The following is a 26,041-nucleotide window of genomic DNA, read 5'->3' on the forward strand; positions in this document are numbered from 1 at the left end:
TGTCTTTTTTGCTTGGCTATACAAGGGTAGAGCTGGGGTCCTTTCTATTTTTACTATGTATGCCTCAACTACTAATGCTGGCATTGGGGAGGATACTTATGGGCCTGATAAACATCCTTGGTCTCCAGAAATTCCTTAATTACAAAGGGCACTTTCATTTGTCATTGGGCAGGCACTGCATATCACAAGATATGAAGAGCCCACAAGGGAAAGTCAGATGACCTGAGGAATTGGTGTCTTTTTACTTTCCACCTGCCTAAGGACAAACTGTGAGCTTATGCCAAGGTCACTTCTATTTCTGCAGATAATAATCCCACTGCTGATTATGGGATGCTTTGCTTATGGTAATGGGGAGGAGCTAAATTTGGAGGAATTTAGAAAATGTTACGATGTAGAGAGGAATTTTTAATTTATACAAACATTTTTTCAAACTTTCCTCCTTTAATCAAGATTTAAGATTTATTCATTTATTCAATAAACATTTATTTAATGCCTGCTATGTGCCAGGCACTGTTCTAGTTGCTGGGATAATAGCAGTGAACAATATAGACAAAACACCCTGCTCCCATGGAATTTATATTCTAGTGGAGGGAGAATAAGAACAAACATAGCAAAATATGATGTTACACAGTGATAATTCTGAGAGGGAAGATGTAGCAGGGAAGGGAGACAGAAGGTGTTGTGATGGGGCTTGCAATTTTAAATAGTGTGATTGCAAATGTACAGAATAGTCAGGGAAGGACCCTCCAAAAAGATGACATCTGAGCAAAGACCCGAAGAAGGTGAGGGCAAGGAGCCACATGGTTATCTGAGTTCCAGGATGTTCTAGGCAGAAAGAGCAGAACGGTGGGTCCATGGCTAGGAGTTTCTGAGGAATAGCACAGAGCCCAGTGTGTCCAGAATGATGTAAAGAAGACAGTAGTAGGAGATGATGTGAGAGAAAAAATAGTGGGGCCAGACCACAGAGCCTAATAGGCAACACGCTGGTTTTACAGTGTGAGATGGGATGCCAAGAAAGGGTTTCAAGTAAAGGAGCAACTTAAAAGGAGTTACATTTATAGGATTATGTTGGTTGCTAGACTGAGAATAGACTGAAAATGTTGAATCCCCTACTTCCAGATGTCAGAAGAAATCATGACGTTGATAAAGTTTAATAAGCATCTGTGACCATAAGCCAGACTGGTCTCTGTCTTTTTGTCTTAATATTTAGGACCTCAGACAAGTCCTAAGAGAAGGCTCAGGAAGTCTTATCTTCTCACTGTAGAATGAATACATATTTGTTGAGTGAATAAACAAAAAGCATTGACTGAGAATGGGAAAAAAAAAGAACAGAAACAACAGCTAATAATTACTTGGTTAAGAAATTCTGAGCATGCTGAGTAAATACTACTTATAGTGCCTACAGCCTAAATTTTGTACTGGAGAAATATAATGGTTTAGCAAAATAACTACCTGTGTGGTGACATTTCTTTCCTTTTGCTTTTTATTATGCTTTTCTGCTTCGATATCTGCAATATACAAAACATTTTTATAAAATTAAAAATATTTTCTTTTAAAAAATATCAATAAATAATTCTTTTCTTAGAAAAGTTTATTTATTTTGAGAGAGAGGGAGAGAGTGTGTATGAGTTGGAAGGGCAGAGAGAGAAGGAGAGAGAGCCCCAACACAGGGCTCGATCTCATGAACTGTGAGATCATGACCTGAGCTGAAACCAAGAGTCAGACGCTTAACCAACTGAACCACCCAGGTGCCCCTAAAATTTCACTAAATAATTTCTTACTGAAAAAGTTTCTAGATAACTTTTAGAACTCTAAGAATAATAGTGGAAAATAATTTAAATTTAAAGTTACCAGCATTGTGGTACAAAATAATTCCTTCACTGATAATTTTTAAAGATGTAACTTTCCACCAGAGACAATCTAAGTACTTTAATCGACATCCTGAAATTGAGTTAATATAAAAGAGTTAGACAAATAATAGACTAATCACAAAGCAGAAAACTTTCTGAGCTAGAACTTAATTAAAATGTGTCCATGTAAGTAAACGTCATCTATTAATAAAGAATATTAAAACATAGAAGGAATACAATCTTTTATATACTTACATATGCATTCATATGTCAGAGAGATACTAAATATTAATATAGTAGAATGATATAAATATCTGAGAAATGTAGCCTGGTATGATTATATCAGGCTTTGAAATCTGAGAAAATAATTTTCACAAGCATTTTTAACAAATCTTTTTTATAAAGAATAGAATATATATACACCATATAGAATACATATATAGTCCTTGGTATATTTCATTTTTGCTTATACTTGAAGTTTCTGAACTTACCGCTTCAGAAAAATAAGTCTTTGAAAACCTGATATAACAGGGTATCACATAATGTCCTGTCTACTACATTAGTAAGACTGATAATTTTCAATTACTAAAAAAATTATTTGATGCATTGTAAAAATGACCCTACATATTTCTTGAAGTATGTGATACATTCACTTCATAGACTGAAGAATTTGACTCAAGACAAATATGGATAGTCGGAATTTTATTTTTCCAAAAGTTGTGAGCTTGTACTTTTTAGAGCAGATTATAAATGTTCTAATGTTACCTCTGACATTGTATTTATTAATTTGATATGTTTTATTCTTTCTCTCACTGATGAACTTTAGTATTTGATCTCAAAAATCTGTCTTTTCTGTTTGTAAGACAGACCTTGTAGAAACTGATTCCAGGTTGTTCAATATTTAGTCCTCTGTCAAACTGGAGAAACAATTGGAAAATTCTCAATAAATATTCAACAACTTCATGGTGAAACATATGGAAAATTTTTAAAGAAATATATTTCATCAAATTATATACATTAGATACATTAGGATTGCTCTTCAGGTTCAGGGTGTAAAGTAAATTATACCAGAATAAGAATGTTATTATAAATTAAACTTCCTTTATCCCAATGTTGCCAAGTGATCATTTTGGGGCCATGGATACTCATTATCAGGCAACATAGCATCATGGTCCACCATATGGGCTTTGAGTTGAACAGGCCTGTATGCCAGTCCTGATTTCGAATCAATTTAAGTAATTTGTTATGGTAATCTAATAAGATAATCTATGTAAAGTATTTAGCATATACTTAATACATATTCAGTACATATACATATATATATATATTCAGTCACATATATAATTATGACTATTATAAAAAGACCTACTTCCTTAAAGGATTGAAGATGCCTTCAAAATAATAATATACGTGAATTAGTACTTTAAAAGGACCACAGAAAATAAAACATTAATAGAGACTTAATATGTTATCAGAATTTATTAACGCTGTGCCTATAATGTGACTTTTCTCTCAATTAAGGTATTTTCTTCAAAACAAATTACTTATGGGGTGCCTGGGTGGCTCAGTCAGTTGAGTGTCCGACTTTGGCTCAGGTCATGATCTTACAGCTCGTGAGTTTGAGTCCCGCGTCGGGCCCTGTGCTAACAGCTCAGAGCCTGGAGCCTGCTTCGGATTCTGTGTCTCCCTCTCTCTCTGCCCCTAACCCACTTGCATTCTGTCTCTGTCTCTCTTAAAAATAAATAAACATTAAAAACATTTAATAAAAAACCGCAAATTACTTAGCCTAACTATATTTGTGTATTAGACATCAGACAACGTGACTGATATTATAGCTACAGTAAATATGGAACAATTTTTAATCTCCATTATCATGACTAGAAAAAGTAAACTGGGAAAAGCAATGTGATTTGATCTATTCCCATTGTTATATTCCCCAAGGTACACAGAATAAAATTAGAGTTAGGATGCACAGAATATACAGACATAGAACAAGAAGTACAAAGTGTCATGTGTATTAGAGCAAGAGGAGAAAATTATGGATATTAAGTGGAATAACGTTTGTATTATACACTGGACCAGAAAATCAAGCTGTCACTGGTCACATATTAACATGAAAATTACAGGGCTAAAAGCAATTTTCAAAGGTAGGATAAGTATAGATAAAAATGTGGATAAAAGAATTAGTGAGATGGGAGGAGGTGTAAGAATCTAACTGAAGGAACAAACTATTTAATAGCTTAAAAGATAAAAAGAATATAAAGGTAGCTGGTCATTATTTCGAGCATAAGATGCACAACAACAACAAAAATATGTTTCTTTTCTAAATTTCAGGCTTTTAGGTTTTCACCTAAAGAAAACAAAGTTTTGATGGGCTACTGGGGAACAAATGCTGCTACAAACAATATCTTTCACAAAACTTTCTAGCAGGTTTTTACATATCAATTGGGGAACATTGGTGATTGCTGGAGACCTGTCCCACTGTTTCATCACTTCCCTCTATCTGAATAGTGACATCGGAGGGCAGAACCAGGAGCCCACAGGGTGTTGCCAAGAGCCAAGGAGAATAATAGAGAGTAGTCCAGGGCCTTCATCAAGGAACACTGCCTACCTCTGGGGCAGAGAAACCTGCCAACATGCGCACCTGGCTGGATTTCCAAATTGCCATGGACCAGTGGCTGTTGTACATATCTCATTCCCCCATCCTTTTTTTTTAAATGTTTATTTATTTTTGAGAGACAAAGACAGAGTATGAGCAAGGGAGGGGCAGAGAGAGAGAGAGAGAGAGAGAGAGAGAGAGAGAGAGAGAGAATCTAAAGCAGGCTCCAGGCTCTGAGCTGTCAACACTGAGCCCAAGGGGGGCTCAAACTTGTGAACTCTGAGATCATAACCTGAGCCGGTCAGACGCTTAACCAACAGCCACCCAGGTGCCCCTCATTCCCCCTTTAATTTCTATTTTTACTATTTTTTAAAGTTTTATTTATTTAAGTAATCTCTGCACCCAACATGGGGCTCAAACTCATAACCCTGAGATCAAGATTGCATGCTTCTCCAACTGTGCCAGCCAGGCACCCCTCATTCCCCTTTTTTAGACAGCAGTGTCTAGTGTAGCATAGTTTTGGCATAGTTGCAGCACAGAGAATTATAAGAAACAATAAATCATTGTTACTTCAAACCACTAAGTTTTGGGTTGTTATGCAGCAGTTGATGACTGAAAGCTGTCTGTTTCTTCAGCCTACTAGGACTCCTTGCATAGAATTCTCAATTCTCAAAAGCCACATTAGACCAATAAATAATGCCCAAATAAATAATATATAATATACTCATAGTATTGAGAAAAGGATTAGAAGAAAATAATATCCAGGGATATTTATTGTCTTGATGAAAATTCTTTTCAGATCCACTTTCTCATGAAAGGCTTGATATACATTAACTCCTGGTTTTATCATTTATTTCCCCAGCATGGCCAATGTCCTTTCTTTCCAAGACATGGTTTATCTTCTTTTTAATGGACACTGATTAATGTGACTAACATTCTGAAAAAAAAAAAGAAAGAAAGAAAGAAAAGAAAAAGAAACCACCACCACCACAACCAAAAAACTCCCCAAAACACACCACCACCACCACAACCAAAAAACTCCCCAAAACACACAAAAAAACACCTCTGTACTCTATGAGGGAATCTGCCTGGGAAGTTATAGGCAAATAAAATGTTTGCTGGTTTGTGCAGACAACATTGGACAACATCAGTTCCAACAAATGGAACTAAATAGAAGTATTTTATTGATTCTACTGTCCTAGTTCTCTAAAATGGTGCTTTATGCCTTAGCTTCTTTGACCATTACATGTAATAATAGTATAAAAAATACTAACTATTGGTTCTTTTCTGACCTATCTTTCAGACTCTGTGTCGTACACTGGCTTCTGTGACTTTAAACTATCCTGGATATCCTTTTTCCTTTCAAACCCCTATTTTAGATATCCTCTTTGGTTTTATATCTGCTAATGATTGCATATTTCTCAATGCCAGTCCTCACCTCTTCTCTTTGGCATGACCTAAGAGTTGAGCTGGGTTAGCAAGGACTTTGGAGTGGACAGATGCAGAGTGCAGAAGGTCAGGAACTACAAAAGGATAATACACTGATTCCAGAACAGGCAGCCACTTAAGAAGTAAAAGCCTGGGAATTAAACTGTAATGACTGGAAAGCAGAATAACACAAGTCATAGGAAAATCCACAGAAGGAATCCAGGACGGCAGAGGTGAGACAAGTGATAAGAGACAAACCTGGCAACAAGGATGGTTCCAAAACCTGGGACTAGTAACATGGGAGCAGGTGAAACCAGGGATAGCAGTGCGTAGATGTGTCTAAGTCACCAGAAATAGGTACACAACTGGGGAGATGTAGGAGTAAGAAGAGTGAGGGTTTGTACCTACAAACATCCAGAGAAAATTTCTGTCAAAGGGATTTCTGTAGGGGTGAGTTTTCAGTTTCCTGTGGAAAGACTAGCATAAATCAGACCCTCATCATTTCATGACTACATTCTTACAACAGCCTCCTAACAGATTTAATCATGATTGCTCTAATTTTAATCCAATTTACATCTACCCTCAGAATAATTTTCCTTGAGTACTGTATCCAGCAAGGCACACATCTGCTTAAAAACCCACAAGTCTCTGTAGCTTACTGTATAAACACTAACTCCCTATGTTGACTTCCAGTTTCCTCTAGTCAGATTTAACTCCATATTTACAAGTATTTTTTAAATAAAAATAATCTGTTTCACTAGCTCCTGACTACTATTTGAAAGTTTTCTGCTTCACTTTCTGTAAATTTAACAATTCCTATTGAATGGACTAAAAGTTATCTATTAAAAATTCAAAAAATACCAGATATAATTCTAGGTCATTTAGTATTTTTGGCTTGTGAGATACTTTGTTTTGGACATCATCAACACTGATGTTCAGAAATAACATTTCATTATCTCCTTACTTAGCCATGTGACCTTGGATAAGTTATTTAACTGCTCTGAGCTTCAGTACTGTACCTATCTCTGGAGTAGATATGAAGACAGAGTAGAATTATTATTATTATTTTTTTAAGTGTCCCAATTTATTTACTTATTTAATATAATTTATTGTCAAATTGGTTTCCATACAACACCCAGTGCTCATCCCAATAAGCGCCCTCCTCAATGCCAATCACCCACTTTCCTCTCTCCCCCATCCCCCATCAACCCTCAGTTTGTTCAAGACAGAGAACTAAAGTGTAGTGTTTGGTGTATATTAAATACACGGTGGCTGAATAATAAATGTCAGTTCCTCTCTCTTCTCCAAAGGCCTACCTTTTTTTAAATACATACATACATATATATGTGTGTATATATATATATATATATAGTTTATTCTCAAATTAGTTAACATACAGTGTGTAAAGTGTGCTCTTGGTTTTGGGGGTAGGTTCCTATGGTTAATTACTTACATATAACACCCAGTGCTCATCACGACAAGTGCCCTCCTCATGCCCATCCCATTTTCCCCTCCCCCCCACCTCCCCATCAATCCTCAGTTTGTTCTCTGTATTTAAGAGTCTCTTATGGTTTGCCTCCCTCCCTCTCTGTAACTATTTTTCCCCCTTCCCTTCCCCCATGGTGTTCTGTTAAGTTTCTCAAGATGCACATAAGAGTGAAACATATGATATCTGTCTTTCTCTGACTTATCTTACTTAGCATAAAACCTTCCAGTTCCATCCACATTGCTGCAAATGGCATGATTTCATTCTTTCTCATTGCCAAGTAGTATTCCATTGTATATAAAAACCACATCTTCTTTATCCATTTGTCGGTTGATGGACATTCAGGCTCTTTCTATAATTTGGCTATTGTTGAAAGTGCTGCTATAAACATTGGGGTACAAGTGCCCCTATGAATCAGCACTCCTGTATCCTTTGGCTAAATTCCTAGTAGTGCTATTGGGTCATAGGGTAGTTCTATTTTTAATTTTTTGAGGAATCTCCACACTGTTTTCCAGAGTGGCTGCAGCAGTTTGCATTCCCACCAATAGTGCAAGAGGGTTTCCATTTCTCCACATCCTCGCCAGCATCTGTTGTTTCTTGGGTTGTTAATTTTACCCAAAGGCCTACCTTTTAAAAGCAAATGTTATCAACATCTGTGAGAAAATCACTTCCCTTACTAAAATAAAATTAAGAAACTATATAGGGTAAACACTGGGAGAAGAATCTCCTACTGGATTTTACCTTCTCTTTGGCTTTTTCTCACGTAGCCACTGCAAACACCTTTCCCTTCAAACTCCTTTCCTGTGGTTACTCTTACCACATCTAAAACACATTGGAATTTTCAAAATAGAGTTAATAATCCCAAGGAAGAACAACAAAAATGTAAAAGGCATGGACAGAGTCCAGTATACATTGGCAGATCTCTGGTTCCATAATACCTCAACTGAATTCTCCCTGATTCTATCTCACTCCTTTTTCTAGAAGAATTTCTGGCATTCCCAGAAGAGCCACTCTAACTTATACTTCCACACATGGCATATCAGGATATGAATCTTTCCTCGACCTAACCAACACTTATTTTTGCAAATGTATTGGGATAAACTGATATTTCATTGTTAATTTCCATTTACAGATTACCAGCAAGATCACATTTAGGGGCATTTGTATTTTCCTCTCCAAGGAACAGACTGTTAGATATTTTCCCCATCTTTCTATTAAGCTTTTTAAGAAAATATCTTTAGGAGTCTTAAAATATATTCTGGATATTATTTGATTGGTGTTTATGTTATAGATATATTTTTAAGTCTGTTAGTAGCCTTTTAACTATTTATGGTATCCTTTGCAGCACAGTTGTTTTAAATTCAAATGCAGTCAAAACTATCAATCTTTTCTTCACCTATAACCTTTGTGTAACGTGTGTGTATGTGTGCATGCACGCGTGTCTTGTTCAAGGCCTTACTAATCATTTGAATGTACATTTTCCTGCATTCCCTTCAGCCATTTTTATAGTTTTCCTATTCCTGTTTATGTTTCTGATCAATCTGGAATCAGTTTTTTTTGACTGGTATGAAGTGGAACCTGGCTTTTACTAATGAATAGACAATTTGACAATAACATTCATTACAGTCCATCTTTTATCCATTGTACTGAGAAACCTTCTTTTGGTAAGAATTTCTCATTTGTACATTGTTTCCTTTTTAAACTCTCTGCTCTATTTTCTTGATGTATTTGCCTATTATTCTGGTAATACACTATTTACTGTAGTTTATAATTGCATACTTCACTATTTGGTTGAGCAAGAACTTCTCTGTGCAGATACAAGTGCACATATGCACACATACCCTTGTTCCTCTTTTAAAAACTTGTCTTGGGAATTTTAGGATATATTTCCTCATTTCCTCTCTAGATGAATATTAGAATAAGGTTGTCAGATTCATTTAAAAAATGTATTGATATTTTCACTGGGATTGCACTGGATTTACCTGTTAATTTACAAAGACCTGGCATATTTATAGTACTGAGATTCATTCAGGTGTATAGACTTGATTTATTCAGTTTTCTGTTTAATGCTCTTCAGCAAATTTTCATTTTTATTACTCATATATGCCTTGTCTAATTTTTATTAAATTTATTTCCAGCTATTTTTAAATTTCTGTCACTCTTGTAAAAGGGACTTCCCCCCCCCCACCAAGTTTTAATTTAAATTCCAGTTAGCATACAGTGTAATATTAGTTTGAGGTGTAGAATTTAGTTATTCATCGCTTACATACAATACCCAGTGCTCATCACAAGTGCCCTCTTTAATAGCCATCACCCATTTATCCATCCCACCACCTACCTCCCCTCCAGTAACCCTCGGTTTGTTCTCTATAGTTGAGAGTTTGTTTACTGTTTTGCGTCTTTGCCCCCCTGCCCTGCCCCATGTTCATCTATTTTGTTTCTTAAATTCCACATATGTGTGAAATCATATGGTATTTTCTTTCTCTGTCTGACTTATTTCTCTTAGCATAATACTCCCTAGATCCATCCACATTGTTGCAAATAGCAAGAGTTCATTATTTTTTATGGCTGAGGAATATTCCATTATACACACACACATGCACACACACACACGTATATGTATACACAACTTCTTTATCCATTCATCAGTTGGCGGGCATTTGGGCTCTTTCCATAATTTGGCTATTGTTGATAATGCTGCTATAAACATTGGGTGCATGTATACCTTTGAATCAGTATTTTAATCCCTTGGGTAAATACCTAGTAATGCAATTTCTGGCAATTTCTGGATGGTAGGGTAGTTCTATTTTTAACTTATTGAGGAACCTCCATACTGTTTTCCAGAGTGGCTACACCAGTTTGCATTCCAACCAACGGTGTAAGAGGGTTTGCCTTGTGAAAGAGATTTTTAAAAATGAATTTGTTATATTTTTAAAAATTAAAACGAACATTTACTAAGCTGTATCATGTCTGAAAGGTTTCTTTGGTTACCATTGATTTTTAGCGTTCCTCTTAAATTCATGCTTTATTTTCCTGGAGCACATCTTCTAGTCAATATTTCAGCTAGGATTTGTGGGTGATAAATTTTCTGAATCCATTCATGTATGAAGATGTCTTATTTTGCCATTACACTTTACGGTTTGTCAGGTTATGTAATTCTAGATGCAAAATCATTTTACCTCAGTACTTAGAAAATATTTCTCCAGTATCTTTTTGTACCCAATGTTACTAATGAATTTGAAGTCAACATGCTGCTTTTCACCTTGTAAATAATGTATTTTTTCTCTTTAGAATCTTTACAGGGGCGCCTGGGTGGCTCAGTCGGTTAAGCGTCCGACTTCAGCCAGGTCATGATCTCACGGTCCGTGAGTTCGAGCCCCGCGTCGGGCTCTGGGCTGATGGCTCAGAGCCTGAAGCCTGTTTCCGATTCTGTGTCTCCCTCTCTCTCTGCCCCTCCCCCGTTCATGCTCTGTCTCTCTCTGTCTCAAAAATAAAAACGTTAAAAAAAATTAAAAACAAAAGAAGCTTTACAATGTTCTGATTATCCATAAAGTACTAAACATTTACCATTATTTTCTAGGAGTGGGTCTTGTCTCAATCTTCCTCCTTGGCACTCAGTGGAACTTAATCTAAAAACTCTAAAAAAGGTCATTTTAAGATCCGGGGAATTTTATTTAATTTCTTTATTTCTTCCTCTCAGTTCTTCTATTTTCTCTTTTTGGAGATCCCATTATGTGAATTTGTAACTTTTAGATGGATCCTCCATGTTCTTGAACCTTTATTTCATACACATCATCTCTTTTGTCCATTTTCATTGTGCTTATAAAAGAATTTCTCAGTTTCATTTTTGAGCTTCTGGGTTGCTATTCAGCTCTGTCAATTTTGGCATTCAGCCTTGAGGTTTTTATTTTTATTATCATATATTTCAATACCAAAATAGCTCATCTTTTTTCTTTCATTAAGGCATGTTCTTCTTTCATGGATACAATAACATCTCTAAATTTCATGATAATCATTTTAATGTTCTGAAGACTGCAACGATTTCCTCTACTTGTTCTGTTTCCTCAGGTATTATAGTGTGTGTGTGTAGGCTGATGCTTTTATGTGGTTACTTTTCCTCATGTTGGACTTGGATTTTCCCTCTTAACCTGTCTCTGAATGCTGTAACAATCACCTCAGCCTGCCACCAGTTACCTTATGGGTGTTGGAGGAGATGCTATCAGGATGTGTCAGACAGGACCTAGTCATCTGGGAATAGGTGCTCCCTCAGTATCATTAGCCATTTGCAGCAGACATTACATCACTGCCAAAATGCCACCCCAAACCTCATGCTTTGTCTCCTTGTGTACTGAATTATTTTTACTATATACTGAAAACTTTATCTCAGTGGATTGAGACCTAAAATGAAGTTGCTTTCCAATGGAGAGAACATGAATTTGATTTTGCCAGGTGCCTAGGGCAGTACAAGTACAGGACAATCTTAGATTGAGTTCTAGGCTCAGGGTGCCTGGGATTACCCAAGCTGTAAATCTCCAATGGAGCTGGTCTGTGACCATAACTTCTCAGGAATGTATTTTTTTCCCTCTTACTTTACTCTGTGTTTTGCTAAGTGTTAAGTTTCTGCAGACCCCTGGGCTTGGGAGGGGTGGGTTTACTTCTGGTCTGCCCTTATCACAAGAGTACAGTACTTTATGGTCCTTGGTGGATGTTGAAAAGGTCTCCTATTAGACTCCTCACCTTGGAAAGATCCTGAGAGTCAGATTCTGTTCTCCTTGCTTTGTGAGGCCACAAAAACCAAAGGCCACATTTGCCTGGCTCAGGATAACAGCGGCTTTGATGTTCAGGTACAGGACTGGGACCAAGGTGAGGCAAGTCCCGGCCCTGCTGAGGTGCTCTTGTGCTTACTTCTCTTGATTCTAGCAATTCCTTAGATTTTTTTATCTGGTAGTTCTTTACCATCTTCTCAACTCTGATGCATTTAAGAAGCTTGTATATTTTATGCACAATTTTTTTTTTTCAGTGGGATGGTTGGACCAAATAGCCTAGTCACCTAGCCTTTCATTACTAGAAATGAAAATTCTGCTGTCTCCTTTGCATATGGAGGTGGTGGTCATGAGGAGGGTAGGAGTCAGACTGCTAGGCTGCAGCTGCTATTGTTTCCAACCAACAATCCTCTCTTTTTGCCCCAAGGATCCTTTCCTTTTTCCTGAACCCACTTGTATGTCATTTCTAACCATATTCTCTTTTGTACATTTTTGGGTAAAAGTTTCTACTTTTAATCCATTCTATCTTTTATTTTGTCTTTTAGGTTATTCATAATTTATTTTTCATTAAGGGCATTCCTACTTGTTTTCCAGAGACTATGAATTGTTTTCGAAGACTATGTCCTATCAGGGAAGCTTCAGGGTATACACTTTTTCCAAAGTGAGAATATTCTCTTCAAGTCCAGCACTGTAATCTTGGTGCTACCTCTGTGAGGCAGACTTACAGAAGTCTTAAGAAACCGGTTTTTCTTGTCTACTCTATCTCATTGGTTGATGAACTACAGAAATAAAATTTGATGGCTACAGTAAATAAATTTCAGATGCCAGTAAAATATAAAATCAGTGAAAAGTGATTAAATGCCACTGTTAGAGTTTATATAATCATCATACTGCCAGAACAACTGGTTGAAAAGCAAGTAACTCAATCAGTCACCTAGCTGTTTGTTCTATACAGCAGCAAACATATGTATACTACATTTTAAAATGCTTGAATGATGAATTGAATATTTTATTTTTCATCTGGCTGCTTGGCAATATGTCGAAACAGCCTGAGGTAAGTAAATATGATTATGAGGCAAAAACTCAGAGCAGTCCACTTTGGAGAATACAGACTTAGAAATAACAAACAGGTGATACAGAGTAAAAACAAGAGAAAACGTGATTCCTACTGTACAATTCCTGTTTTAGTAAACTCTGTATTGCAGGGTTTTGAAAATCTGTAAATCTTGAATAGTAGACATAAAAATATCTGCATGACCTACTCCACAGGTTTTGGGAATGTGTTATAGAAATTTTAAAGTGTTACAAGTGCTAATTTAAAAAATTGTTGAGAACCTGATGAGGAAGTTAAAAACTAACTCTATGAGACTGTGATGCATGAGAAAGGTGCATGTGCTATGAGGAAGGGCTTGGGAAAGTTTTTTTTTTTTTTAAGGGGGGGAGGAAGTAGAACTTGAAATGGGCCTTAAAAGATGAGTAGGATGTTATGCTGTAGATTTCTGGTGGTGATGGGAAGAAAATGGAATGACAGTACATTCCTGCAGTCAGGCCAGCTTTGTGAACCATTCAACTGCAGAAAAGATTGAGAAAGACATCAAAGTGAGAGAGTTAGGTGGTATACTGAGTAGCTACTAGTTTAAATTAGTTAAATTAGTTGAAATAAAATATGTGTGTAGCAGAGACAAAAAAGAAAGGAAGTCAGGATCTAATTGCATAGGATTTTGACTGCTAGACAAGACACTGGGATTTTATTTGGCATAAAGTAGGTGCTTGAAAATTATGACCAAGTCTGGGGTTTAGGAATATTATTTCTGGAAGTACTGTATTGTAAATAAGAGGAGAGTTAGAAGTGCAGTCATGTAGGGGCACCTGGGTGCTCAGTCAGTTAAGTGTCCAACTTTGGCTCAGGTCATAATCTCACAGTTTGTGAGTTTGAGTCCCACATCAGGCTCTGTGCTGACAGCTCTGAGCCTGGAGCCTGCTTTGGATTCTGTGTCTCCCTCTCTCTCTGCTCCTGTCCTGCTCACATGCTGTCTCTCTCTCTCAAAAATGAATACTTATTTAAAAAATATAAAAAAAAAAAGAAGTGCAGTCATGTAGATAAAAGATACTAAGATGAGACCCTAAATTGAGACATGAAAATGCATAGATGGGAGAAGCACTATGGAGTTGACAGGATTTGTTTAAGGAATAAAGGAATTTATGATGGTAAAGGATTAGAAGATTCTGGCTCCAGATGTGGCTTTGCAGAATGCCCCTGAGGAATCAATTTGACTGCTCTGGGCCTCAGTCCTATCATCTATACAAAACATTAAATTAGATGATACTTAGTGCATTATAACTGTATGACTATACAATTTTCAGGTTTTGTTCTTGAGAACTAGGGGAGCAGGGAGGGATGTTGATGCCATTAATAAGAGAAGAAATACAGAAGAGGAGCTAAATTTGAGGTTGAATTTAAGGTGTTTGCAGGCCATATACTACTGGTGATATCATCATGCTGCTGATGTGCACATCTAGAGATAGGCAGGAAGGTCTAGGATGCAAATACATATGTAAAAGAAGCTGGGGCTTGGGAAGGAGTAGCAGAGACATAGAATATGAGAGCCAATTTCTGAACTTTGGGCATAACATTTATTTTTATTTTTATTTTTTTTATGGCTTTTTTTTATATGAAATTTATTGACAAATTGGTTTACATACAACACCCAGTGCTCATCCCAAAAGGTGCCCTTCTCAATACCCATCACCCACCCTCTCCTCCCTCCCACCCCCCATCAACCCTCAGTTTGTTCTCAGTTTTTAAGAGTCTCTTATGCTTTGGCTCTCTCCCACTCTAACCTCTTTTTTTTTTTTTTCTCCTTCCCCTCCCCCATGGGTTCCTGTTAAGTTTCTCAGGATCCACATAAGAGTGAAACCATATGGTATCTGTCTTTCTCTGTATGGCTTATTTCACTTAGCATCACACTCTCCAGTTCCAACCACGTTGCTACAAAAGGCCATATTTCATTTTTTCTCATTGCCACGTAATATTCCATTGTGTATATAAACCACAATTTCTTTATCCATTCATCAGTTGATGGACATTTAGGCTCTTTCCATAATTTGGCTATTGTTGAGAGTGCTGCTATGAACATTGGGGTACAAGTGGCCCTATGCATCAGTACTCCTGTATCCCTTGGATAAATTCCTAGCAGTGCTATTGCTGGGTCATAGGGTAGGTCTATTTTTAATTTTCTGAGGAACCTCCACACTGCTTTCCAGAGCGGCTGCACCAATTTGCATTCCCACCAACAGTGCAAGAGGGTTCCCGTTTCTCCACATCCTCTCCAGCATCTAGAGTCTCCTGATTTGTTCATTTTGGCCACTCTGACTGGCGTCAGGTGATACCTGAGTGTGGTTTTGATTTGTATTTCCCTGATAAGGAGCGACGCTGAACATCTTTTCATGTGCCTGTTGGCCATCCGGATGTCTTCTTTAGAGAAGTGTCTATTCATGTTTTCTGGGCATAACATTTAAAGGGAGGGTTGAGAAAGATAAGCCAGTGAGACAGTTTAAGATTCTACATAGGTAGAGGGGGAAAAGAAGATGGAGAAAAGTGTCAAGTGTTGTATAGAGGTTAAGAAACAAGAGTAGTGAGAGGCCACTAGATTTGTAATCAGTGGGCTATTGCTATTCTTTGAGAGGGCAGTCTTAATGGATGGGAAGTAGATCTTAGGATCAATCAAGAGCAGGTAGAGGGCTATCACTGGCAGAGAGAATTCTTGGGGCAGGTATGTGACAAGAGAGACACATGAGCCCTTGTACACAGAAAATGGAATAGAATTGGGAAGAGTGTCAGAAGGAGGCAGTTCCTCTAAGCAGCCTGAGTAACCTGAAATAAAGCTGATGCAGGGACATTAATGGGTTCAGCTATGAGGTGTGGGGGGGGGAGGGTCTGTTCATCCAGCTCTTCTCAGGCTGAGGGCTGCCCTCCTCCCATTGAGTGCTGTCCTATTGAATTGTTCCAAAGAGTAGTAGTCATTGTAGAAGTAGTAGTAATATTGTAGAGTTGTAGAAACCTTTCAGATAAACCTAGGTTATGAAGAAAGAGCCTTATATTTTTCAAGACAATTCACAAAAGAGAAATCAGCTTCCTTACTGATTTATAACATAACGCAGTAATCAAATTTCTGTATAATAGTGAGCATTCCCATCATGACACATGTGCTCTTTCCTGCTTCTCTTCAAGGAAAGATGCTCTAGATACTTGCAATGTATTTGTTCCCTGTTTAGAAGTATAATGTAAAAGAACTGAAAGGAAGCAAAGGTGACTCAGAACTCCTAAATTCTACAAGTTATTTCAAACAGCACAGGTAATAGCAAGCCCTTTAAAAAAAAATTTTTTTAATGTTTATTTATTTATTTTTGAGAGATATCACTTCTCGGCCTTTTGGCTAAGATCAAGTGTATTTAATTTTGAGAGAGAGACAGAGCATGAGCAGGGGAGGGACAGAGAGAGAGACAGGGAGACACAGAATCTAAAGCAAGCTCCAGGCTCTAAGCTGTCGACACAGAGCCCAACACAGGGCTTGAATTCATGGACAATGAGATCATGACCTGAGCCTAAGTCGGACGCTTAACTGATTGAGCCACCCAGGAGCCCCGGCAAGCCGCTTTATGTAACAGTAAGATATAGTCTGCTTGTACTGCTTAGGCTCAGTATCCTCTGCAACACGTCCAGGACTTGGCCTTAGTGTGGCCCTGACAGGGACCTAGATATGATTGCTAGACAATTGCTTTCTGAATTCTGATTAGTTTCAGATTGATGAGCTACTTGCCTTTTTCAACTGGGATAGAATTGCTACATGGGTGTCAGGGAATCACTATAAACTTTCTATTTCATTTTGTTTTATATCATATATTTTTTAAACTGTAGAACTTGTATGATAGTGAAGAATTACTGCTAGAAAGAGATAGACAAATTAGGAAAACCTTGGATCCTAGATAATTTAGAGCCAGAAGTTCTGGCAATGTCTTTTCTCTGCCTCAGTCATATACCTTATACTACCTTAAATCAGAAGCTGGTTTGGAAGTATGGAAAGAGAAAATACTGTTGATTTTACTTCCATTTTCTAAGCCATACTTTGGAATAAACTATGCATTTTTTTTCCAGCAGAATGAACTACTTTTTTCTAAGGATTTACCAAAAGGGAAAAAAATGTCAGAAACTCTTTTAGAACTTTCCCTAGGTCAATGCAGAGTCAGGAACAATCACATAGTTATGGCAGCTTCCCTCTCTCAATAATTTTACATAGGTGAAGTCAAAGTATATTGAGCATCAAGTGAAAAAATGTATAAAAAACAATACGCAAGTTTGCAAGGTATATGTGAGTGAAAAAAAGGCAGCCCTGTCTGTTTTGCCTGGAGATCTAGGGTTATAAAGGCTGGAAAAGAAAAAAACAGAGTGGGGTAAAACCTGATTTTGGGTACGAACCACAGGTCTTATAGCGTGGCTTGTAAAGTAACTGTCTTGTCCCCTAACTACTTCCCTGGGTCTCTGTAGACCTGCAATCAATAAATTATCTCTCAAAGACTCAAGTCTGACCTTGCAAAGTGCCATAATACAGAAAGAACTCTGTAATTATCATCACTGTCTCTACTTTCTCTCTTCCTATTCACTCCCATCAATTGAAATCAGGTTTTGTCCCTGCTTCTCTGATAAAACTATCCTGGAAAGGTAAAGACTTCCCTGTTGTTAAATCTAGTGATACCTTGTTGGCCCTTACCTCACTTCCATACTCTCTCTGGCATTTGGACATGCCCATCTTCTAGGGACACTCTTACTTTGGACTCTTATGTCACTATTCTCTCTAGCCTTGTCATCCATTTGCTCCTCTCAGTCCCCACTCTTATTGTTATAGTTAAATCCTCCTTGTGGCATCTTATTGTGGTTTTGATTTGCATTTTCTTAAGGACAAATGATGTTGAATATCTTTTCATGCATTTTATGGTCATCTTTGTATCATTTTTGGAGAAATGTCTATCCAATTCCTTAGGTACATACCCAAGAGAAATGAAAGCAGATGTCCAAAGAGAAAATTTGTATACAAATATTCATCACCCATTAAAAAACTGGTTTGCTGTTTTGCTGATGAGTTTGTAAAAGTTGTTTATATATTCCGAATGCTAAACCTTATTGGATATAGGATCTGCAAAAATTTTCTCCTTTTGTGTGGATTGTTTTTTCAGTTTCTTGATGATGTCCCTTGAAGCATAAAAATGCTTAATTTTGGTGATGTCTAGTTTATCTGTTTCTTCTTTTTTTGTGCTTTTAGTGATATACCTAACAAATCATTGCCTAATGAAGGTCACAAAAATTTATGCCTGTTTTCTTCTAAGAGATTACATCTTTAGCTACTATATTTACACCTTTGGCTCATTTTACATTAGGTGTGAGGTAGGTATCCAAATTCACTTTTTTTGCATGCGGCTCTCCAGTCATCCCCATCATTTGCTAAAGAAATTATTCTTTTCCTTCTCCATTGAGTTGCCTGGCATGTTTGCCAAAAATCATCTGGCCATAAATTTGAGGGTTTAATTCCAAACTCTCAGTGATATTCCACTGACCTATGTCTGTCCTCATGTCAGTCTCATACAGTCTTGATTACTGTAGCTTTGTAGTAAATGTTTAAATTGGAAAGTGTGTGTCCTTCAAATTTGTTCTTTTTGTTTAAAAACATCCACTTCTATATTAATTTTCAGGTAATTTTCTTAATTTCTGCAAAGAAGTCAGCTGGGATTTTATATTGAATCTCTAGATCAATTTGGAGAGTATTGCTGTCTTAATATTAAGGTTTCCAAACTATGAACATGAGAAGTATTTTCTTTTTATGTTTATTTATTTTAAGATACACACACACACACAGAATATGAATCCCAGGCAGGATCCACACGCTGTCAGCGTTGAGCCCCATGCAGTGTTCCATCCCACGAACTGTGAGATCGTGACCCGAGTTGAAATCGAGTCAGATGCTTAACCTACTGAGCCCCCCCCCCCCCCCCCCCGGTGCCCTGAGAAGTGTTTTCATTTATTAGGGTTTTCTTTAATTTCTTTCAACAATATTTGTAGTTTTCAGAGTAAGAGCTTTGTACTTTTGTTAAATTTATTACCAGTAACTATTCTTCTTGATACTATTCTAAATGGAACTGTTAATTTCATTTTTTTTTGTTCATTGTGACTGTAAAGAAATAGAATTGACTTTTGTTTATTGACCTTTTATCCTGCAACCTTGCTCATTTCTTAGTTCTAATAATTTTATAGTGGATACCTTAGGATATTCTGTATATTAGATTCTGTCTTTAGTGAATACAGATAGTTTTACTTTTTCTTTTCCCATCCTGTCCACCACAAGTACAGGTGAGGTGTGGATTTTTCGAAGATGCTTTTTATTATTAAGTTGAGGAAGTTTCTTTCTATTTCAAATTTGAGGAGTGTTTTTATCAGAAAGGGATGTTGAATTCTGTCAAATGTTTTTTTTTTTTTTCATCAATTGAGATGACCGTGTGTGGTCTTTATCTTTTACTCTATTGATGTGGTGTGTTACATTAATTAATTTTTGGATATTATACCAACCTTGCATTCTTAGATTAAATGTACATGAATATTTCTTAGGTTGAATTCAGGAAGAGTAAATTATCTGAGGACTGAGTAAAAATTATTTCAATAAAAGGCCAGAGAAACAAGACTGGAAAATAATTTCCATTTTAAGATAGTAACTAGTTAGAAATCCTAGAAATTTTGGAAATACAAATGTTACTGTGAAAAGATTAAAAAAGGCTGTAAGAATATAAATTAATGCACTTTACAACTCTTTGAGTCCTCTACTTTTCCATTAAAGTCCTGGAACTAAATATTCATAATATTCTGGATTCAACAAAATTTAACAACTTGTCTCAAATATCCCTACTCTATAAAAATTACTTTAATGCTTTCCTCATAAATTGCTCAATCTTTTCTATTTTTCCCTCCTTCCCTTTCTCCCTCCCTCCTTCTCTTTCTCTCATACGCACATCTTTGCCAGGTATTATCCTAAATAAGAGTATCACTGATTTCTATCCTGTTTGAATATTCTTAAGTACTTACCCCCCAAATGGTATCAATTGGGAGTATAGTGAGGTTACTTATGATCTTCGAATCAGCTTCTACCCTTACTACTGTTAAAGAGAGAAGACCCTCATAGACAACCATAAAGACAGAAAAACTTACTTTTAATTATGACCCCAAGAATGATCAATATCTCTATTAACAGGGACAGGGGCTTCATCTTCTCATAAGCAGTTCCTCCTTACTTATAACACAGGCAGAACTAGGTGGCTGGCCCACAAGTTTCCTCTTTACAGGTTTGCAGGGGTCAGGATTTGGTTGCTAAGCAACCATTTCCTTACTCTTGGGCCAATGAGCTGCCAGAAAGTTCCTTTCAACTGGAATGAAGGCAGCTACTGGAGAGAGCAGGCTACGGGGAGGGAACCATATCTAGTCTGCTAGTCTGGTGGGAGGGAGATAAGGAGTATGTTTAAGATATGTAAGAGTTGCTCTCTGAAAGGAAAGAAATAAACCAGAAGTCCAATTTGTACATGTCCACAATAACATTCAAGTCATTTTCAGAACTGCTAGAAGTGTTTATTTTTATGTTACCTTCAGTGTTGCAAGCTGCACTTATATGAAAACACAATTAAGTACGTGAGCTGACCTAACATCATCCTTTACTCTAACATCTGAAGGCGATGGTGCACGGGAAGCATATGGATCAAGTCTGCTTTCGTCGCCATCTTGGTGAAAATGTTTATCCTCTTTTTGAGTAAAGAACTGCTGAGGTTTTACTGGGACAAAGGCAAACAAATTCCAGTGATCATTTTTTTTTTAAAGGCATTTCATTACACTTTCCTTAAAAGTTATTTAAAAATGCCCTCTTCATTGTCTTTAACAATATGGGCAGTTCATAAGTGAGTACCCTCAAGGCTTGAACCAGAAATGAAAATGAATATTTAGGTAAAAGCATGGGAGTATTAAGACTATCCAAGGAATGGAACTGAGAAATTATGCCTAAAATATATCCAACATTTACAGCGTGTACAGGTAATTACTTCAGAAATAGACATATTTATTGCCTTGAATTTCCAGGTTTACTCCCTTTGTTAGTTTCCCAATGCTTTAATCTCTCTCTGTCTTCCTCTTATAAGGACACTTGTGATTACATTTAGGGCCAGCCATGATAATATCGGATAATCTCCCCATCTCAAGATCCTCAATCACATCTGCAAGTCCCTTCTGCCAAATAAGGTAACATTCACAGGTTCCAGAGATTAGATCCTGGAAATCTTTGGGACCATTATTCTGTCTATTCCCTAGTATCTTTTCCTTTCACCAAGGGACTTCAAAATGGGACTTTCCTAACTTCTGTACTTTTAAAAATTGCCTAAATATAATTTATTTAAACTCTTAAATATAATCTGTTAAACATTTTCCAAATATTTTTTGCATTCCCCATTTGGATCCAGATTTATCAGTATCTTTCAGCAGATGATTTTGCCTCCTACTTTCACTGAACTGAACTCATTGGACCTATCTTCCCTCTACTTTCTTTTCATTAAAAATTTTTTTGAATCTTCATTCTTTTTTCAAATTCATCACAAAAGATGAAATGCTTTTTCTATACTCTAAGTCCAAGACTTCCCTCACTTTTGATTCTATCCACATTTGCTTTATCTTTTTCTAGTATTTCTGACATTTGTCCTTCTTTTCTCTTTTTTGTCTCAATCTTTTGTCACCAGTCTTCTTAATTTAAACACTTTTCATTTCATTTCATGTCTCTTAGAAAAATTTTCCCTTGACTCTGGTGTCCTTCCAACTACTATGTACTTTACTTATCCTTTAATCTCTAAACATTAAAACAGACCACAATCACTTCTCATTGCTTTTCACTTTTTCTTCAACTACTTGTTTTTATTTTCACTGATTTACATAGACTATAAATTCAATGATCTTTTCTCAGTTCTCATCCTACTTGATCTGTGAGATATCTGATATTTCTAACCACAAACATCTTCTTGAAAACATATTTTTGGTTTCTCTGAAAATTGAGCTGCAAATATTTTTCTACTTGCTTGAACACAATTTCTCACTCATTCTATCACTTCCTCACCTATTCATTCACTTATTGAATACCTACTATATGCTAATGATGTATGCCATTCTTTTTCAGGCATTCGTTAATTTCACTTGTCAGTTACTCTCTTAGTCTTTGCTTTAAAATTATGGCCTCCCCAAGGTAACCTCTTTTGGTCTCATGTGCTCTTTCTCAGTTTTACCAACATCTCTGTATGGACGCTCATTCTTCTCATTCAATAATTTTTATTGAGAATCTATTTTGTATCCGGCATTGTGTCATTCTCTGTGGGCAAAAAGATATACTTCCTGTCCTCAGAGAGTGAAAGAGAGTCCAGAGTGAAAGATAAATATTAACAAAAGAATCACTCAAATATATTTATAATTACAAAGTGTAAAAAATGCTATATAGGGAAGTAAATGAGCACTGAGGGCATATAAAAGAACACTGTGGGTAGGGCTCAGGTGGGGTCAGTGTTAGGGAAGGCTTTGCCAGGGAGTGATTTTTGAGCTTAATAAGAATAAGAATAAGAGTAGGTCCACTAAGGGGTGCCTGGGTGGCTCAGTCAGTTAAGCGTCCCACTCTGGATTTCAGTTCAGGTCATGATCTCACAGTTCGTGTCAGTTTCCTGCTTGGGATTCTCTCTCTTTCTCTCTCTCTGCCCCTCACCTGCTCATGTGTACTCTCTCTCTTTCAAAATAAACAAACATTAAAAAAAAGAACAGTTAAAAAAAAAGAATGGGTTCACTAAGCAAATCATGTCTCAGTTACAGTGGCAAACATGTGAATAGACCATACGGTGAGAATAAGATGTGTTCAAGGAAGTGAAAAGCTCTATGGTTGGTATGAATGAAACCAGAAATTGGGTGGTGGGGGTAAGGAGAATTGGTAGGTGATGAGCCTTCTATTCTTAATGATTTAGTTTTTATAAGACTGTATAAGTCAGCTTGGGCTGCAATAGTAAAAGGCTATAGATTGGGTGGCTTAAACAACAGAAATTAATTTTCTCACAGTTCAGAATGCTGGCATAGCCTGGTTATGGCAAAGGCTCTTGTCCCATATTGCAGATGGGCACCTTCTCACTGTGTCTTCACATGGCATGTATAGGGGGAAGGGGGGAGGAGGAGGAGGAGCAGGAGTGGAGATATACATATATATATATATAATATATATAAAATATATAAAATATAATACATATTAATATATGATATAATTATGTACAATATAATATATATTATATAATATACAATATAATAATATATAATGTATATATAATATTATATATATATGTATATATATCTTCCTCTTCTTATAAGGCCACAGTCCTACTGGATTAGGGTCTCACCCTTATGATCTCATTTAACCTTAAATATCTCCTAAGCACCCGGTCTCTACATATAATAACACTGTCAGCTAAGATTTCAATAAATAAACTTTGGGGGAATACAATGAAGTCCATTGCAAAGACCACTAGAAAGTCATTGAATAATTTACAACAGTGATTTACAACATAATCACATTTCACAACATGATCACATTTGAAAATGTGATGCAGGGGATAGAATGGACATAAGAGGGGCAAGAGAAGACATGGGGGGCACTTAAGAAGTCTTTGTAGTAGTCCAGTTAAATTCACACTGAGCTTATTGCAGTGTCATTGGAAAGGTGAGCAATTCAAGAGTGATACAGGAGATAAAATTGAGAAGGTATAGCAGTTCATTTGAAATGAGAATAAAGTTATAAGAGGTATCAGGGATAGTGTTTAGGTTTCTAGATTGTTCAACTGAATGGGTGATGACCCATTCAAAGAGATAAGAGACACTGGAAGAAGTCTAAGTGTGGAGGAAAGATCATGAGCTCAGTGTGGTACATGGTACATTTCAGGTACTTTTGAGAGAGTAAATATTAATATTTAACACTTTTCAATGATAATGGTATTTTATCAGAATAGTTAATGCTAAAACAAATGCCCTCTAAATACCAATGCTGTAACATAATAAAAGTGTTTTGTTTATATCATAGCTTGATGTGGTACTCCTTGGATCCTTGAGATACTCCTTCAAGCAGTGAGTGACTCAGGGATCCAAGCTCCTTCCTTCTTGACATGCTGCTTCTGAGATCACCATGAAAAGAAAAGAGAGAATATGCATAAGTGTACAAAAGATTTGATGGCCTGGAATGGCATACATCACTTTTGCCTTATAACCCACTCAGCATACAGTTACACATCCTATCTAACTTCGTGGGAGGCTGGGAAATATCATTTTCTATGGGCCAAGAGAAAGAAAATTGTATTAGTGAGCATCTTTGCCACATTTACTAGGTGCTAGTCACTTTATGTGTTTTAACGCATTCAATCCTCACATCAATCAAGGTAGATACTATATTACCATCTCCATATAATAATTTAAATAAGCAAGGTGTAGAGACTTTGAGTAACTTGCCAAGCAAGGGTCACAAAGTCAATAACGGTAAACGTAGGATTTGAATCCAGATGGTCTGGCTTCAAATACCTTTTAGCCAGTGCATAATGCTGCCTCTTAAAGTTGTGATACAGTATATGGTAGCACATATAGGCCTAAAGTTCAAGAAGAAATTTTTATTGAAAATAATAAATTTGGCAGTCATTGGTATAACTCGGATTGCCAATCTCAGCAGTGTTGACATTTTGGGCCAGATGATTTGTTGTGCGGGGCTGACCCATGCACTTTAGGATGCTTAGCAACATCCTTGACCTCTTCCCACTAGATGCCAGTAGCATTCTTTTCTCAGTTGCAATAACTAGAAATGTCTCCAGACATTGTCAGTGTTCCCTACAGGGCAAAACTTCCCCTGGTTGAAAATCACTATTATAACTGAACCATGAGTACGGATAAAGTTGTTTAAAAAAAAAAAGTATATAGTGAAAAGAGATAAGGGGATAAGACTAAGTCTTAATGAACTCCAAAATGTAATGGCTGCAAAGGAAGATGGGCCAGTAAAGGAAACTGAGAAGGAATGGCCATACAGGAGGAATCTCAAAAGGGTGAGAAAAACTGAAGGAAAAGGATGCTGCAAGGAAGAATGAGAGGTCAAGAGTGTTAAATGCTGCCAAGAGATCTTGTAAGAGAAAGACTGAAAAATGACGATTACATAGCATGTGACGGTCACTGGTCACCTTAGCAAGAGCTATTTCAGTTAGTTAATAGGAAAGAACCTAGACGAGAGGGGACTGAAAAATTGAAAGTGGGATGTAAGGAAACTGACACAGCAGGTATTGACAACCATTTGGAAAGAAAGGAGATGCAGTAGCTGGAAGGTGTTGTGGAGTCGCAGGGCGATTTTTTTTTTTTTTTTTATCATGAAAGAGACTTGAGAAAGTTTAAAAGTTGATGTATGGTTCTAGTTCCTTGAGTTGACATGAAATAAAGAATAATCAGTAGCATATTTAAGGTTCCTAAGAAAGCACAGATGAACTCTAGGTTGGGGTGGAAACAGGTTCTCTCTTGTAACAAAAAAGATAGTGCCCAGTATGATGCACTTTCCAGCAGACACTTCACACTTAGCATTTCTAAATAAGAACTCAATATATTTCCCACAATATCTGCAACTGGTCTTAATTGCCTAATATTAATAATATTGTCATCCTCCTCCTAAACTAACCCATGAAACTCTTCTTTCTCTTCTTCATTCTGTTCCCAAAATCTATTCCATTACCAATGTTTATTGATTCTACCTTTGTAATGTATCTTGAAGCAGAGCCCTCCTTTTATTTCCATTGCCAAAAA

At 36.7% G+C, this 26,041-nt stretch overlaps 1 protein-coding gene across 14 annotated transcripts in view; it reads right to left on the bottom strand.

Annotated features, from left to right (window-relative positions):
* The window catches only part of SEL1L2 (SEL1L2 adaptor subunit of ERAD E3 ligase), a 123,935-nt gene that overhangs the window by 96,876 nt on the left and 1,018 nt on the right, over positions 1-26,041 (bottom strand). For 4 of the 14 annotated variants that reach the window (XM_023251477.2, XM_045055082.1, XM_023251478.2 and 1 more), the window contains one exon: positions 1,453-1,508. The exons of 2 other annotated variants lie outside the window; for them this stretch is intronic. Coding sequence is in view for 5 of the 12 variants with exons in the window: in XM_045055080.1 (XP_044911015.1) it covers positions 1,453-1,508; positions 1,852-1,941; positions 20,375-20,432 (204 nt within the window). In the remaining 7 variants the exon portion in view is untranslated. Of the gene's footprint in view, positions 1-1,452; positions 1,509-1,851; positions 1,942-20,374; positions 22,310-26,041 lie in introns of those variants that run through there. 8 more of the 14 variants (XM_045055080.1, XM_045055078.1, XR_006596139.1 and 5 more) reach the window with 6 other exon arrangements.

This window comes from Felis catus, chromosome A3, assembly GCF_018350175.1.
Source record: "Felis catus isolate Fca126 chromosome A3, F.catus_Fca126_mat1.0, whole genome shotgun sequence".
Classification (NCBI taxonomy): Eukaryota; Metazoa; Chordata; class Mammalia; order Carnivora; family Felidae; genus Felis; species Felis catus.